The sequence below is a fragment of the Monomorium pharaonis genome, chromosome 7 (genome assembly GCF_013373865.1).
Source record: "Monomorium pharaonis isolate MP-MQ-018 chromosome 7, ASM1337386v2, whole genome shotgun sequence".
NCBI classification, from domain to species: domain Eukaryota; kingdom Metazoa; phylum Arthropoda; class Insecta; order Hymenoptera; family Formicidae; genus Monomorium; species Monomorium pharaonis.
In genome coordinates, this window is record NC_050473.1 from 20,142,280 (window position 1) to 20,158,609 (window position 16,330).

Consider the following 16,330-nt stretch of genomic DNA (forward strand, 5'->3'; position numbering starts at 1 on the left):
AAGGTATACCTTTTGAGTTATTTAGCTTTTGTAATAATAAGAGTAGTTGTGGGGTGGCGTTTCGGCCATTGATAGCGCGCCGGATAGCGCACCGATGTTACGTTATTATCCGAGAGACGGTAAAGTGATTGCAAAACCCTAATAAACTTCTGCAAAGGATTTAGGTTCCGAACTTGACTCCAAAAGCGGCGCGCGCAAGGCAAGGCTCTCATACGTCAAACTCCGCGAGCCTCTTCTCTACTCCTCGCGGAAATGAAAACCGGCGAAGTTTCTACAAATACGTGAAATACGTTTGCATTTTCCTCGAGCGACGCGCGGCGTAGCCATTCTCGCATCAAAAAAGTTCTTATGATAATCCAGAGGGAAAAGTTTCACTAGGGGGAGGAAGGAAAGGAGGAAGGAGGTGCCGAATACCTAGCGCGTAAGCGAGCGAGTTCTCATGGCGATCAGCTTCGAAAGCTCGCCCGCACTTGTCGGGCAAATTTCGGATCTCAAATTGCCTCGCGCGTCGCTCGGGAACGCTGTAAAATGTACACTGTATACCCTGTGCATGCACTGATCGCACATTTATGCTTTCTGTTTCAGATCTCTTCAATAACTAGCTTTTGCAAGGTGAGTGTGTGATTTTTATTGCACCACTTATTGCACGTACATACATGCGTAGCTTTGATGAAGCCTGACCGATTGCCCCTGAAAGCGCTGCAAATATTATTGCAAAGGATAGCGCGTAAAAGCACATTATGGGCGTTTCCAATTGGATTTACGTTATTTAGTTGATTAATCACGGGATTCCCCTCCCGTGTACTTTTTTTTTTACAAAGCTCTGTTTTGCACTTATTAATTGATATTGCCGTTACATCTTTTATCAAACGACAAATTTGTTTTATTTTTGATCGTAATTTTTATCTCTTACGGTGACTTACATTGTTATTTGCGAAAGAAATATAAACGTTTTCAAAATGGAAAACTTTATTTTATAAAAAGGAGGTATCCCAATAGAACCTTCTTTCTCTCAAATCGATTAAATGTTGACTTTTTATTACGTTTCTCTTGCCTCTTATTCCTGTCAAACCTTAGGAACGGTTCGCAACGGAAGGCGCGAAGTTGCCTGCATCCCAAAGAAATACCGAGGCATTTTTAACAAGAGCTCAGTCATCCATCCGTTTAGGTCCTCCGGCCATGTCCTCTTATTGCTCCACTCATGTCCTACCGGGACACGCGGGGTGATCTCGAGATCTCCATTCGAGTCTCGTCCTCTCGCCTACGTGAGCGTCGTTGTCTCGCCCGCTATGCTTCCGGGCGGAAGGAATCCCGTGTGAATTTTTTATTGAAAGTATTTCCACGGGAGTGGCATACAGAAATAAGTTGACAAATGTTCCCGCATTATTTATCCTAGCTCAATGCCACTAAACTGTAAAATATGTGGAGGGCTTTTAGTTTATAAATGATGTTATGCTGTGAGAGGAAATTCCTACATTTTGATCTGACTAAAGAATGATAGATTTTTAACAAAACTTTAAAACATGTCAGTTATTAATTATAACTGTTATTAAACTCGACTATATTTTTTCTTCTTCAAAATAAAAAATTTTTTTTAAAAAATGTGAAAAAAATTTTCTTGTAGAATTTATGTAATTTATTCTAGTTTACAAGAAAATTTTTTATTTAAAAATCTATATAATAAAAACATTTTAATATATAAAAAATTTAGTAAAATAAAATAAATTACATATATTCTTATCTGTGTTACTTTATAATTTATATATAAATATTATTTTAAATAGAAAGGGGAAAGAAAAAAAGACAGAGAGTTTTTTTTTAATAACTCGTAATAAATTGATCTAATTTGAAAGATGTAACATACATTTTATACCATAAACTAGTTGAAATTAAACTAGAAATAATTTTTAGTATCTTATGTCTTACATTTTTATGATACTGATGTATTTTGAATTGTTCAATTGTTCATATAAGAGATAAATTACTTCATATATTGTGAGGGAAATAACATTTCAATAAACGATGAATTTTCCATTGCCTGTCTCAAAGAAATATACCGACGATTTCGAAGAGACGGCGGAAAAAGTTGCAGCTGATGCATCTCACCTGCACTTGACTGCTTTCAAGCAAGGAGTCGGAAAAAGATTCTGAAATGCAAATGGGTGCGAAACCGATCGATTGCATAATTTACGGGCAGAGCCCGCGAGTTGAAAATACTGACATTATCACGAATTTCTTGTCACGTAAACGTAAATTACTTCTTTTATTTATCACTGACAATTTCTCATTAGCTAAACGCACGTATCTATTTTTTCAATAAAGTATCATTTACAAGAAATTACAATGTAAGTAACATAAATTTACGAGTAACATAAGTTTTCAAAAAATTTCCATATATTGCGTATTTTTTTATGAGACACTATTTAAAAGAATTATGAAATATAATATATTGATAATTTTAAAAAAATTATAGAAAAATGATATAAAATTACATAAAGTAGCGTTTTTAATTAAAAAAAAAGATATCTTTTAATTTTACAGTTGAATAAATCTTACAGAATGTATAGTTTTTACCTTGACGTTTATTTTTGGATACGTAGAATAGAAATCAGTCTGATATGTTACAGCTTTTCTCTTTCTTGAAATTATATCCTATGTCAAATTGACGCGACGCTATCGCTCTAAAAAGCAAGAATAAATCATTCATGATGCAGAGAGCAAGGAGATTTCACGTTGATACTCTCTTTTTCTTCTCTAGTGAGTATGCACGTAGAAGTTTTCACATTTCCTGTCTTTTCACCTCGATGTTTGAGTCTGAACCGCTCTTAAGACTCTCGCGATGCTCCAGTAAATTCGATGATGACGTTTCTCTGGTTTTCCCCGGTTTCCCACGAATCTTTTTCCTTGTTTTTTTCACTCATTTCGCAGGCGGCCTTTCAGGGTGTCGGGTATAATTTACGATCTCGTTAAAAACGTAGAAATCATTTATTTCCGTGGTACGACGTAATGTAGAAAAACGATCGGCGGAGCAAACGAAACCAATAGCGAAACGGGATCACTTTGCAGCTTTCATTTTTAACGTGGAACAACATTGCTATTTGTTACGCGATAAAAACATCAGCTTTTAAAACTAACAGCAGTTATAAGCACATTGTTAAAAGTTATATTAAATCATATTAAATTTTTAACATTTATAACATCTCGGTGACAACTTTATTTTTGAATATTAATAATAACTTAATAATAATTTAACTTTTAAAACACTTCCAAGTTTATAAAAATTTCCGAATTTTTATTTCACGAAATATGATTTTTAAATCTGCACATTTTTTATCTTTCTCTCTCTCTGTTTCTCTCTCTGTTTCTCTCTCTCTCTCTCTCTCTCTCTCTCTCGCGTATTAGAATGAAATAAAATTCATTAATAATTTTCTTATGCCATTTTATTAACGATGCATTATTATGACAGAATGCAACTCTCTCGAAGCGAAACCTAAAAATCGTTAGTGGCAAAACGCGACGCACTTTTGCGTCTCCACGGACGCGTACAAATGCACAGTGTCCGTCATCCGTTGAACAGCTAAGTAGAGCTCATGTCTGGCTGTAATAAATAGTCTACTCCATCCCCTTGTCACTCCATTCGCTCCATATTCGTCAAACGAGGATCAGCATACCCGTTGCAGGAGGGACCCTCTCGCGCGTACGTTTCCTACGGTGGGTTTGCGGCCCACTTTCCCGGCTGCGCTTATTGTGTTGCCCCAAATACATTGTGCACGCAACCGAGGAATACCTGCTAACGCTCTGTGGTTCACGATTATCACGATGCAATGAAAAAGATGCTATTAAAGGCCCCGCTACCCTTAAACTGGATTTGCACGCTCTTCTTTTTGCCCCAGCGTTCATTTAGGTTCCAATATCTATATTACAAGGAATTAATTTTAAAAGCATTATTTGCGTATGAACATTACTTGCGGAATATTTACACGGAAAAAGTATTCGTTATATGATATTTCATCACAAAATTTACTACAAATTTTACCATGTATGACAATAAACTTGAGACAGCTGTTGGCTGTCTCAACTTAGCAAATATTTAAAACTCACCAAATATGAATAACGATTTGAATTTTAAATTCAAATAAACAAAAGATATTTTATAAACTGTTAATAAAATTTTTATAAAGCATGCAACATGTTTCAAGACAAAATTTTTATAATTTAAAGCAAAATTTTTTATAAATATAATTATATACAAATTTGTCTTTATGTGATTATGTATTTAATATTGTACTATATATGTATAATGTATATGTATTTCTAAAAAATACGTTTACTTTAATAAGATTTTAATCCGGGATTTCTGTATCACAAATCTCTTGTTGCATTTCTTCTATTGACAAATATATAATATTCTATTTATTTATTTGTAGTATAAACAGCATTAATTAATTATGTTGTTTGATAAAATTATCATAAGCAACTAAGTCAGATTCAAAATATCATACTGTATTATATATAAAATTTATAGATGACATTGCATATGTTTATAATTACTTAGCATTTATTCTATTTAAAACAATAACAAATCGTAAACTCAACATATTTTGAAATCATTAAAATTTACGCAGATTAATTATGCAAATTAGTAAAAATAATGAAACGTATTATACATTTTATTATGTAAAAATATAAAATATGCATAGGAGATATTAATTCGTTACAGAAAATCACACAAAATTCTTTGAAATATAATGTTGCCTTATATGACAATCATGATTGTAGAGCAAATTTTATAAAAAATTCTCTCTGTCTAGATATGCTATTTTCTAGTATGCAAAATGTATAACTTTTTAATGTATAAGAATTCATGCTATTATTATTTTATATATTATTGAATTATTTACAATGAGATTATCTGAACACTTTCTATAATGCAAAGAAATTAATGAAGAAAATGCAAGAACTTACGAAATGATAATTACCTAACTTATGACAAAAAATAACAATAACAAAGTATATTTTATATTTTAAAAGCAACGTCATAAATTATCAAGCTCAATTTCGGGAAAGCAAAATAGCCTGTACAATAAATTACCAGTTCAGTTCACATCGGAACAGTGTTATAAATGTTTAAGACGGCTATTAGCACGAGTCAGCAGGTCCAGAAGCGGCTAATAAAGATGGAAAATTAATTAAGTCGGAAAATTAATTTCTTCCTGTGATAGAGTGAGATATTGCGGCTTCCTGATTCAAATCAAAGGTACAAATTTTGATTTACTTTGGCTTAATTAAATTTCCACCTCAATTAGCGACTCGCCAAAGTGACTAATCCACTGACGTAATAAATTTTACAAAAAATGTAAAAATTAAAAATTTATAAAGCCAAGTCTGTATTATATATATATATATATATATATATATATATATATAATAGACAAATAATGAACAGAAACACATAACATAAGTGGACATTCAATAATTCAGTACTGTGCAGATTTGAAATTGAAATGTATCAATGTTTAGTTGTCGTTTCTATTTCTCATTTCATAACTGTACAAAACAGGTTTGTAATAGTATTTAAGCCTAAATGATAATTACTAGGCTTTGAACTTCAACTTTAATAATATGTTTAGTTAATATAATCAAACATTTAGTAAAATTTAGTAACCTAGTGATTACTACTATAATGTTTGATTATTATTCACACAATTACTAAATATTACTAAATAATAATTACATTAATTAAATGTTGAATTAAAATTATATATTTTACTATAGCTTGATTATTATTATTAATAAATTCTTTCTTATAATGTATTTTGTCGTAACACGCTTTTTCTTAGAGATAAAACTAGTCTGAGATTGTTTAAGGTTTTTAATGTGTTTCATTCCCTATTTAAAAAGATATTATTAAAAGAAGGTATGTGTGCCGCTAATACCAACATAGACTTTTTAACATCAAAATTCTAGCCTCTTATCATCAGATTAATCGCAAACCCACACTAAAGAAAGAGTTTAGTAAAAGCTACCAAATATTCAATTGACAAATACTTAATTCATTTAACATTTAATAGCTATTATAAAATTTTTTTCAGCTGGCATGGACTAATCTCATTTATAAATTTTTACCCGGAAAATCCAATTGCGTGTACGATCGTATCGCAGAGAGCTATGTGTCTGTTCTTTTATTTTTTATGCCAAAGGCACGGGATTAAATTTAATCAGAAACTTCGTCTTTTTTTATCATTATCTCTCGCAGAAAGCAATGACAAATAATAGATTTTTATATAATTATAGAAATATTGTTGATATCATATTTTGTAAAAAAGTAAGGGAGTTTCTAAAAATTACAATCTTTTTTTTATTTTAGCCTTTCATGTTTAATAATGAACGTATTGATCAATAGAGATAAACAAAGTATTCAATATTTGTTGCTGAAAGAAAAATTTTTAGTATTAGCTAATCGAACTAAGAAATATTATTAAGTACATTTTTACAATGTTTCAAAGAATACATCTCTGAACGGTATCAACTTAGGAGTGTGTTTATATCTTGAACACATCTTAAGTTTCTAACAATAATATTTTTTTATTTTAGCTAAGTTTTACAAGAAATTATATATTTTAATTTTTATTCAAAAATTTGTTGAAATAATTGTAATAAGAAATTTGTTCATAAATATTTTAGATATTCTCATAAACTTGGCCACTGAAAATAAAGGAAGCTTATTAAGAATCATATTTTCTTATCAAAAATCAATTATTTCAATGCTTTGAGTAAAATGAAATTAAGAAGTTTCTTCCTATTTGTTTGAAATTTTTTATACTTACTGCTAGATCTGAAAAATGGGTAAAGTTCTTTAGTACATACATACATGCAGTACATACATACAGTAAAAAAATTTGTGTCAAATTTAACAAATATTGCTTGTCCCAAAGGGTCCATAGAAACTTTTTGTTAATTTAACATATTAAGAATATGTTAAATAGCAACATAAATATTATGTTATAATTTAACATAAAAATAAATGTAAATTTTAGAATTTGACACAATTTTTAAGTAATAATTTAATGAGAAAATTATGTTAAAGTAACACGTGTAACATGTCACTTTAATATAATAATATTATATTAATAATATTACATTAATATAATAATATTAATGTAACACATAATGTGTTACAATAACATATTATATATGTCATTTTAACATTATTATAATATTATTTTAACACGTTATATATATACGTTAATTTAACATATCATATTAAATAATAATTATTTTTGAAATGCTGAAAATATTTTTTACAATTGCATATACAAATTGGATCAAAATTATCGATAAAAATTTTATATGTGTATAGTAAATCGAGGCGAATCAGTCCAACATAAGATTAATTGATTGGTAAGGTTTTTTATAAGGTTAATGATTTAAGATGTAAGGAGGTAAAGTAATTCGCATCCCAGAATAAAAATTTTAATCAAAATAGTATAATAAATATAACTGCCGTTTTTATTTATTCCAATTCGTCCTAAGATCCGACTTGCTTTTGTCTACTCTATAATAATAGATCTTATAAAACATTTTAAAGAAATATTTTACAACATTTTATAAAATCTACTCCTTATATAAAAGAGTGACCACATAAACAAGTCTAAAATCGCCCGTTTCGTGGACAACGAAGTTTGAGTCAAATTTGGCGGTAAATAATTGTACATCATGGAACATCAATCCTCTGAAAATTTCAGATTGAGCATACCTTTTATTACTGAGGTATTAGGGGTTAAATTGATCACTATACATTAATGAAAGGTGTCACGTTCTGATTTAAATGTCCGTTTTGGGTCAATACATTTAAGTAATTTACCTGGAGATGGACAAGTTTGTGAGAAAATTAATCTTCACCGAAAGGATAACGAATTTTATAAATTTGATATCTCAATCTTTTAATTCTTACACGTTTACCATCCTTTTTGGACGTTAAATATTTTAAAGTTAATTTAAATTTAAATTTAAAATTCTCTGTTGCTACAACTAGTAAAGAGTCAGGATTCAGGGGACCTGTTGCCACGCTAACGTCAGTGACAGGACCCGAAAGATCTGTCTCAATGCTCTCGGCAGCGACAGAGTTTTGACTTGATCTGTTGCCACTTAAATGGCAGCGACAGAATTAGAAGGGAACTTAAAATAATCTTGAAAGAGAAGTCAAGTTAATTACCTTTATTCCGAAAATCTGATTTCAAAACAACAAACCCTAAGGTTTAAGACCCGGGTGATGCTACAGGCTGCAGATCAAGAGAGTTGTTCGGTAAAACTAAGATTTAAAAGTTCCGAGGATGATTGAGACTAAACTGTATTGAGCTGAACTGAGCTTAACAACTCTGCTTAACTGTTTTGATTCCCTTATTTATACCTAATTTCCCTTCACTTTTTTCCCCTACGCAAACTTAATTCCTAGTAGAGGAGGAAGGTTTTGTCTCAGAGTGTAACCCTATGCTCTACATTTTGATTCCGATATCGACCTGCGCCTGGTATCACCAGTAACCGAATAAGAAATCAATACTCATGCATTCCAATATTAAGATTGAGTTTAAAGTAATTATTGCAATTTAAGTTTAGATGTTCCCGCGTACGTTACAAGGGTATGTCATTTTATCCGTTCAACACAAAAAACCTCGAGATTATTTCTCATATAAAAAAATGTTTCAGATAAGATTTGTTTATCTGTTAAAAGACTAATTTATCGTGATCTCAAATCGACGTTTAAGCCAGAATTATGTTGAACGTGTAAAATGGCGTAACCCATAGGAAAAAATTATGCAAAAATTACTGCACAAAAAATTGCATCTTTTGTGCATAAATTTCTGCAGTTTTTACAGATTTTTGTACAAAGTTTTTGCCTTCAGAATTTTTCTGCAGAAAATTTGCAGAATTTTATGTAATTTTTTTTGAAGGCACAAAACTTCAGAAAATATTACATAAAATTCTACAAAATATTCTGCAGAAAAATTCTGAAGGCGAAAACTTTGTACAAAAATCTGTAAAAACTGCAGAAATTTATGCACAAAAGATGCAATTTTTTGTGCAGTAATTTTTGCATAATTTTTTCCTACGGGAACCTTTATTCGTGAATAATATCAACTTTAACCTTTTATATCTCAGCAATAAAAGGTATGTTCAATTCGAAATTTTTAGAGGATAAATGTTTGATGATATACAATGGTTTACCACCAAAATCGTATTAAAACTCAATGTCCACAAAATTGGCGATTTTTGCGGTCACTCTTTCGTTTGGTCGTGGAACAACCTAATGTAATTATAATGAGATTTGACAATGAGATGAGTACTCGCGAGACATGTCTGGACACGTTGAGATCACGTCAAAAAATGACAGTCACTCTTATATTACAAAGTAAATTCAACATTTTTTTTGTCAATTTTAACAGATGAATGCTGTCACTGACAATAAGGAACATATTTATTGTGTAAAATTAAAAGTACGTGCACATTGTGTTACTTTTACACTTTTTTTAGTTATTCTAATAATTCAACACTTTACTTGAATTAACACAACAGCAATATGTTAAAATAACAAGCAAATATGTTAAATTTTAACATAAAAATTTTAACCACACAGTAAAGATTTTGTGTTTTCTTGTTAAAAAATATTCTGGTTAAAATTTTTATGTCAATTTAACATATTTACTTGTTACTTTAACATTTTGCTGTTGTGTTAATTAAAGTAAAGTGTTAAATTATTAAAATAACTGAAAAAAGTGTAAAAGTAACACAATGTGCACGTACTTTTAATTTTACACAATAAATATGTTCATTTTTATTAACAAGAAAAGAACTATGAAATAAAAAGTAGAAACGTGCTCGCGGCAATAAACTTTTAATTTTGAGTCTAAAACTATAAATTGTGATCAGCATTGCAATAATTTATTATACGAAGTGATTGAGTCGATTTGATTATCAGTGATTTGCTATTTATAAATTAATCGTGTAAATAATTATTTTATTACTAATTGTATATTTACATATATTATATATATGTATATGCATCAATTTATTTGCCTACCTCTTCTACTTAAACTGTGTTAATCAATTTTATTGTTTACCGTCACGAATATTATTTAGGAAAATATTACGGGTGCAAAAGTTTTTTATTTAAAGTTACATGTTTCTGTACGACACTGTTTTAATCAAATACTATTCTGTTAAATTTTGTTGTCAATGTATGCAATTTTATGATTAAGTAATGGTAGAAACGCATTAACGTATCTTTATACTCTTCGTGAAAGTACGACGATTTACGGCATAGAACACCGTTACTCGCAGACAGTTCCTTAATTTCATCGCGATGAACTCGAGATCTATTTGTTCACTGGGAAGCATCGGAGATAAGGCCTCGAGGATTATGAAGGAGATTGCTCGACTGTGCGGTCCAAGGAAGCGCTCTCGACAAGAGAGCTACCTAATTACGATGAGGAAAGGCGGAAGCGCCAAGCAGGGCCGACCCTATATGACTTTAATGCTTTACGTCATATTTTCGGAGCTAAATTAATTAAAGGGATTATTTTTCAAAGCCTTATTTTTCAAGGTGTTAGATCTATCTTTATTATGGTTTCATTTTCTATCTTCCATTTCGGTGTTTTAATACGTCTCTATTTTTTAAATTTATACTTAAAATATTTTATAATTCGCGTATATACATTATATTATACATATTTATACATATTTATATTTACGAAATAATGCATTTTATTATTAAATAATAATCTTATTCAGTTTATTTATTTAGTTTTTATTATTTAATCCGTTTACAATGTACTACATGTATATGGTCATTATAAATAAATGCATAATTAACTTTTTACATTATTCTTACGTTAAATTTACACAGCGCATTTATATATATATATATGTATAATAAATTTTACATTAAATTAAGACTTTTGGTTTTCATTATTTTATCATTATATCAACACGACAAAGTTAATGTGAAATTAATATTTTTATTTGTTATTTAAATCTTGTTATTTATAATTGGACCAAATAAAAGCCTGAATTGCAAGTCCTGTAATCAAATAATATTTGCGTATAAGACTAAAGATTTCTAATTTCTATATTATACTTACTTTTTTTAAGAACATATACTTAATGCAAGAAGATTTAGGAAAATTAAAAATGTTTGAACATTTTAATTCATACAATTGTAAACTGAAAGTCCTGAGATTCAATAATTTTTTCTTGTTACCAAAAATCTCGTGATTGCAACACGGCGGTCCTGGTAGTAAGCGAAGATGAAGGGTGGTAAGAGGATAATATCTTCCTCTCTCTATTATATACTCCCGAGAGGTACGGCAAGAGGATGTAACATTTTAACGTTTTAACCCTGCTCGTTCCATCCGGTTTCCCTTTCTGTTGGTTAAAACGGTACTAAACGAAAAAGGAAGAGTATAACGGGAGATAACGTCTATCGATACTACTGCTCAAGTCGTAACGAACCGTTCCTCAAGAACGATGCTTGTCTAAATGCTAAACTTTACGGCACGCCCGCATGATCGCTCCGGGAACTTTAGCCGCTCCTTTTCAGAGATGTGGAAGCACGTTACCGATGTTAATTCCGGTTACTTTTCCGAAGAGCAAGATATAACGACGCTTGCAATTTACCGGTGCAATTTTCACGACGGAACGAAAAATCACGGGCGACGTGAGCAAACCTTTATTTAAGGATAAACTTTAAATAAACAAAAAATTAAGAAATTCATAAAATTGTTCGAAAATTACGAAACAATATTTAACTAGCGTGATAAAACTAAATACATTTTAAAGTTTAGGTTTATTGAAAAAAGAAGCTTGTTGAATTAATTGGAAATCTGATAGGTTCTACCAGACTTTGGTTCAACCTACTAGATTTCCAATTAATTCAATAAGACTCTTTTTCAGTATTTAAATCAAGAGTATTAGAATTTTAATTGTCTTTAATTCGAATGGGCTAAATTGTATGCAGTAAAAGAATTAAGGTAACAGAGTCAATTTCCTAATTCAGATGAAAGTTTCATTGTGCTGTTGTTTCTGTTACAGCTGTCAGCTATGGTCGATGGACTTTACACCGACCACGGTCACACCGCCGGATCGTTCACACATTTGGCGAGCCGTCGACTTCTCGTCGGTGGAGGCGCTGATGCGAGGTCCTTGCAAGGCGCTAAAGGGATCAACAACTTCGTCGGATGTCTGAGAAAGGTTGGATCGACAGCATGATTTATTTATACCCTTCCAGTAACTTTCTCATCCGTACACCGTAAATGAGCTTAACTGGAATCAAAATTGCATAAAGCGTAATAGAAGCCGTTAACCATTTTAATGCTATATTTTTGAACATGTTGCAAAAAGGTTACAGTTTTAATAATTTGCGATAAAATAATGTGTGATGAAAAGCAGTAAAATCTCAATGAAACTATTTTTATGTGTTGGTTTCTAGAACAAATCGAAGAATTTAAATAAATCCAGTGGTAAACCTGATAAGATTACTGTCTTTATTTTAAGAAAAAGAATAAGTCATTCTAAGATACAGATCGATAAATCTCAGTGATTAAAAACAAATTATACATAAATTCTAAAGAAGAATAAATGAATTACAGTATTACATCTTACATTTAATTTTTAACGTATTTTTTAATAAAATATTTTAATCTTACCATATAAAGATAAGTGATATTATATGGAAAATTGTATTAAGTAACAATGACTTCGACACTTTGACATTTTTAGGAAGAATTAAATGAGTTTTGCAATAAGTTGCTAAAATTCAATTCGTTTGTTTTAATATACTTTGCGTCAAATAATATTTAAATCTGAATTAACCCCATTTTCTCGTTTGCATTAACATATAGAGGAATAGCTTAAAAAGTGACTGATTCATCATGTGCTCTTTATATTAAATAATCTCGGAAATTGAACTAATTTTTCCTTTAGTATTAATATACACTAAAATAGCTTAAAAGGCGACTGATTTATCGTGTGCCCTTTTATTTGGTTTCATCGTAAACGACTATTTCTCCCCTGTGATGAGAAGCAATAATAGAACTGGTAAATAAATACCCCATTGTTTATCATAATTATTAAATTGCTCTTTTTGTGCTCTTTTCAGCCGAACATCAGCGAGTAATTACTCTGATAGTAAAATTACACCTAACGATTGCCGGGGAATCGCGATAGTGTTATTGAACATTAACAAGATATATATAGTATCAGTAAAGAGAACGTAATCAGAGATCCACTTGAGTTCTTTCGAGAGCATGTACGTTCCTTAAATATTCTGCACTATAATGAAATTGATTAAAAGCTCGCCTGTTATCTCTATACTATAAGGAACGTAACATAATGCATTATGAAATAACGAGATTCTTATTAATTTTGTGTGAGTGAAACAAAACACAGGAAAGTGTTTCTTAATTCCTTAAGTTTCTGTCAACGGTGTTATTGAAATATTTAATCACAGGGGTTCAATATAATATTACACGGAACAGAATTACGTTTACAGTTTTTATAGTATATCTGCAAGTTTGTTTTTATTTACACTGTAATTTAGAACACCTATGAAAATAAAAAAAATATTTATGTTTCAAAATTTTTCTACAGAAGAACTGTAACAAGTAAGCTCTTAGAAATGTGTATATGTATTATACTTATGTAATTCTGGTAAACGTGCATATATACATATATATATTTGTTATAATAAAATTTATACATTTTTTAAAGCAATAAAATAAGCTATATATGTTCGCAAAAATAACACTGTTTATATTCTAGATTTTACATTTTTATTAAACGACAAAAAAAAGGAAAAGATTAATGTTTAATACAAACGTGTAATACAAATTAGTGATTCATAATACGAATTGTAAAATTTACACTTTTTGACTAATTAAGAAAATACTCAAAGAAAGAAATTAAGACTATTTTAAAGTTTTATATTAGAATATTTTTGCGCCAAAAACTTAATAGATATCATTTTCTTAACTATTTTTTAGTAACAAGTAAATATATCAATGTTGTTTAAATTCTGAATTGCAAAAAGATTTTTATGATAATCGTTTTTGTGAAGAATTCGAGTTTTGTAGTAGTTATCAAAACTTCTCGGTGAGCAAAAGTTTGAGTGATTCTTAATTAAGTTCCCTTAAATAAATGATCAATAATTCCCACTAAACTTGCTGAGTACTGCGTAAGAATATTTCTAACCGAGGACTTTTACACTTCAAGCGCTTGGAAATTATTTCTATCAGTAGAACGCGACACACATGAACTTTCTGTAGGAACCAATAAAAATGTTCGCCCAACAGGGTGTCGACGTGGTCATCGCAACTCAATGAAATATTCATGCCAGGAACTTACTTGGGGAGTTCCGCCGTGAAGTAAAGGCAAACTAACGCGCCATGGGTGGCAACAAAGAAACGCGAATGAAGCGATAAAACTTGTCACAATATAAAACGCACCGCCAAGGCAAAAGGTTAATGGCAACTGTAATTTGCTGACTGTTTGCAGCTTAAGCTACGCGATGCGAATCGCCCAGTGAATTATTCCTACGAGTTTTATTTACGAGCGTTCGCGCGCTTGCGATATGTAAATTGTTCCGGATTCCATCGCGGTGAAGTTTTGACTTTTACCTAAGGCTCTTAGCTCCCCGTTGCCATCATATTGCATTATATCGTTAGAGGCAAGAAACGGTATAAAGTTTTTTCTTGCGTTATAGAAAAGAAAAGTTGCCGGATATACCACTCAAGTTACTTTTTTATTATATTTTCTATTTAATATTGATTTGCGCGCAAATGATGTTAGAATTAGCTTATACGAAGATGTTTAACTTTTTATCAATAACAAAATAACATTAATTTGTTATACATCTTTTTGCAACATGCTGCAAAAGATATTATTTAAACAACTGATTTTTTTAATGGTATTGTCTTTGAAAATATTAAAATTTTATGAATTAAAATACTTAAAAATATGAGTCATTATTAATATTTATTTTATTAATAATTTAAGAAAAAAGAATAAAATATTTATTAATTAATAAATAATGAAAGAGTAAAGGCTTTGGATTAAAAAGTAACTAGTGCTTATTATTGCATTTGCATCAACCCGACACGGTAGCGGCACGACGCCAAGTACATAAAAAAATCATGCTATGTGACACAACCTTCAATACGCAAATCGCGGCGCTATTAAGATTTATCTGGAATTTCGTTGTCATATTCACTTTTAATTAAAATATCTCAGAAATTAAAATTCTAATAAAAAATCAAATGGCAATTTTATTATATAATATTGATGCGAACTTGCGTCAGACTCACATGTACACACACACATGTAAAGTAAGTTTGTCATTTAAAGGATTTTACAACATGCCTACATACAATTTTATTTTACTAAAATAAAATTATTATGCAGTGTGAAATTTTAAATGATGAATATTAGTATGCGGATATTTTAATATAAAAAAAAATATATATATAACTAAAAGTAAATAAATAAATAATAATAATAACATAAACAAATGATATACATAATATATAAATAAATGTTTATATTATTATTAATAAATAATTAAGAAAGTTACAAGTTTCTGATCGAATGTTGAGGCTACAAGTACCTACGGCAAAGTTAATGCAAATACTTGTATAAAATTACTAGTATGTATAAAATTATTAGTACAATAACAGTAATATAATTACAATTATATATATATATATATATATATATATATATATATAATGTATATGTATACTTATATATATGTATACTTATACATATATAAGTATACACTTATAATATATACATATAATTGTAATTATATAATTGTTCTTTATCTTAAGTCATATTTGAGTTCTTAATTTATTTTCTATATTTTTTACTCACACAAAATACTGAACAAATAACTCGATTGAAAAAAACGACTCTTATAGCTTTGCCTAACCCTAGATTACCATAAATACCTCAGCTAAATCTTTACATTCAAGTGTAACTTTTTTTTATAAGTAAATATTTTCAAAATTATTATCTTTTTCATAATTTCTCTATAGATAAATTCTTTGAAGTCTGACGTTTAAAAAAAAAATTTTTTTAATTAGTTGATCTTTGTGAAAGTTTTAACGAAGTATGTAATGTGGGATAGCATTATCTTAATATGGCACGCTCGTAATTTTTTGGAAATGATAACTTAGGCTTAAGAGATTGTACATATAAATACATTTAGGAATTATTTCTTGACATACTTGTTTATGCCATTTATGTAAATTCATTATATCGGATGAATACATTTTGATAT

The 16,330-nt window shown here is 29.7% G+C and overlaps 1 protein-coding gene across 5 annotated transcripts in view; it reads left to right on the top strand.

Annotated features, from left to right (window-relative positions):
• Positions 1 to 16,330, top strand: part of LOC105834973 (neurexin-1) — a 421,734-nt gene that overhangs the window by 188,931 nt on the left and 216,473 nt on the right. For all 5 annotated transcript variants that reach the window (XM_036290354.1, XM_036290356.1, XM_036290358.1 and 2 more), the window contains 2 exons: positions 586 to 612; positions 12,088 to 12,246. In XM_036290354.1, coding sequence (XP_036146247.1) covers positions 586 to 612; positions 12,088 to 12,246 — 186 coding nt within the window. The remainder of the gene's footprint in view (positions 1 to 585; positions 613 to 12,087; positions 12,247 to 16,330) is intronic.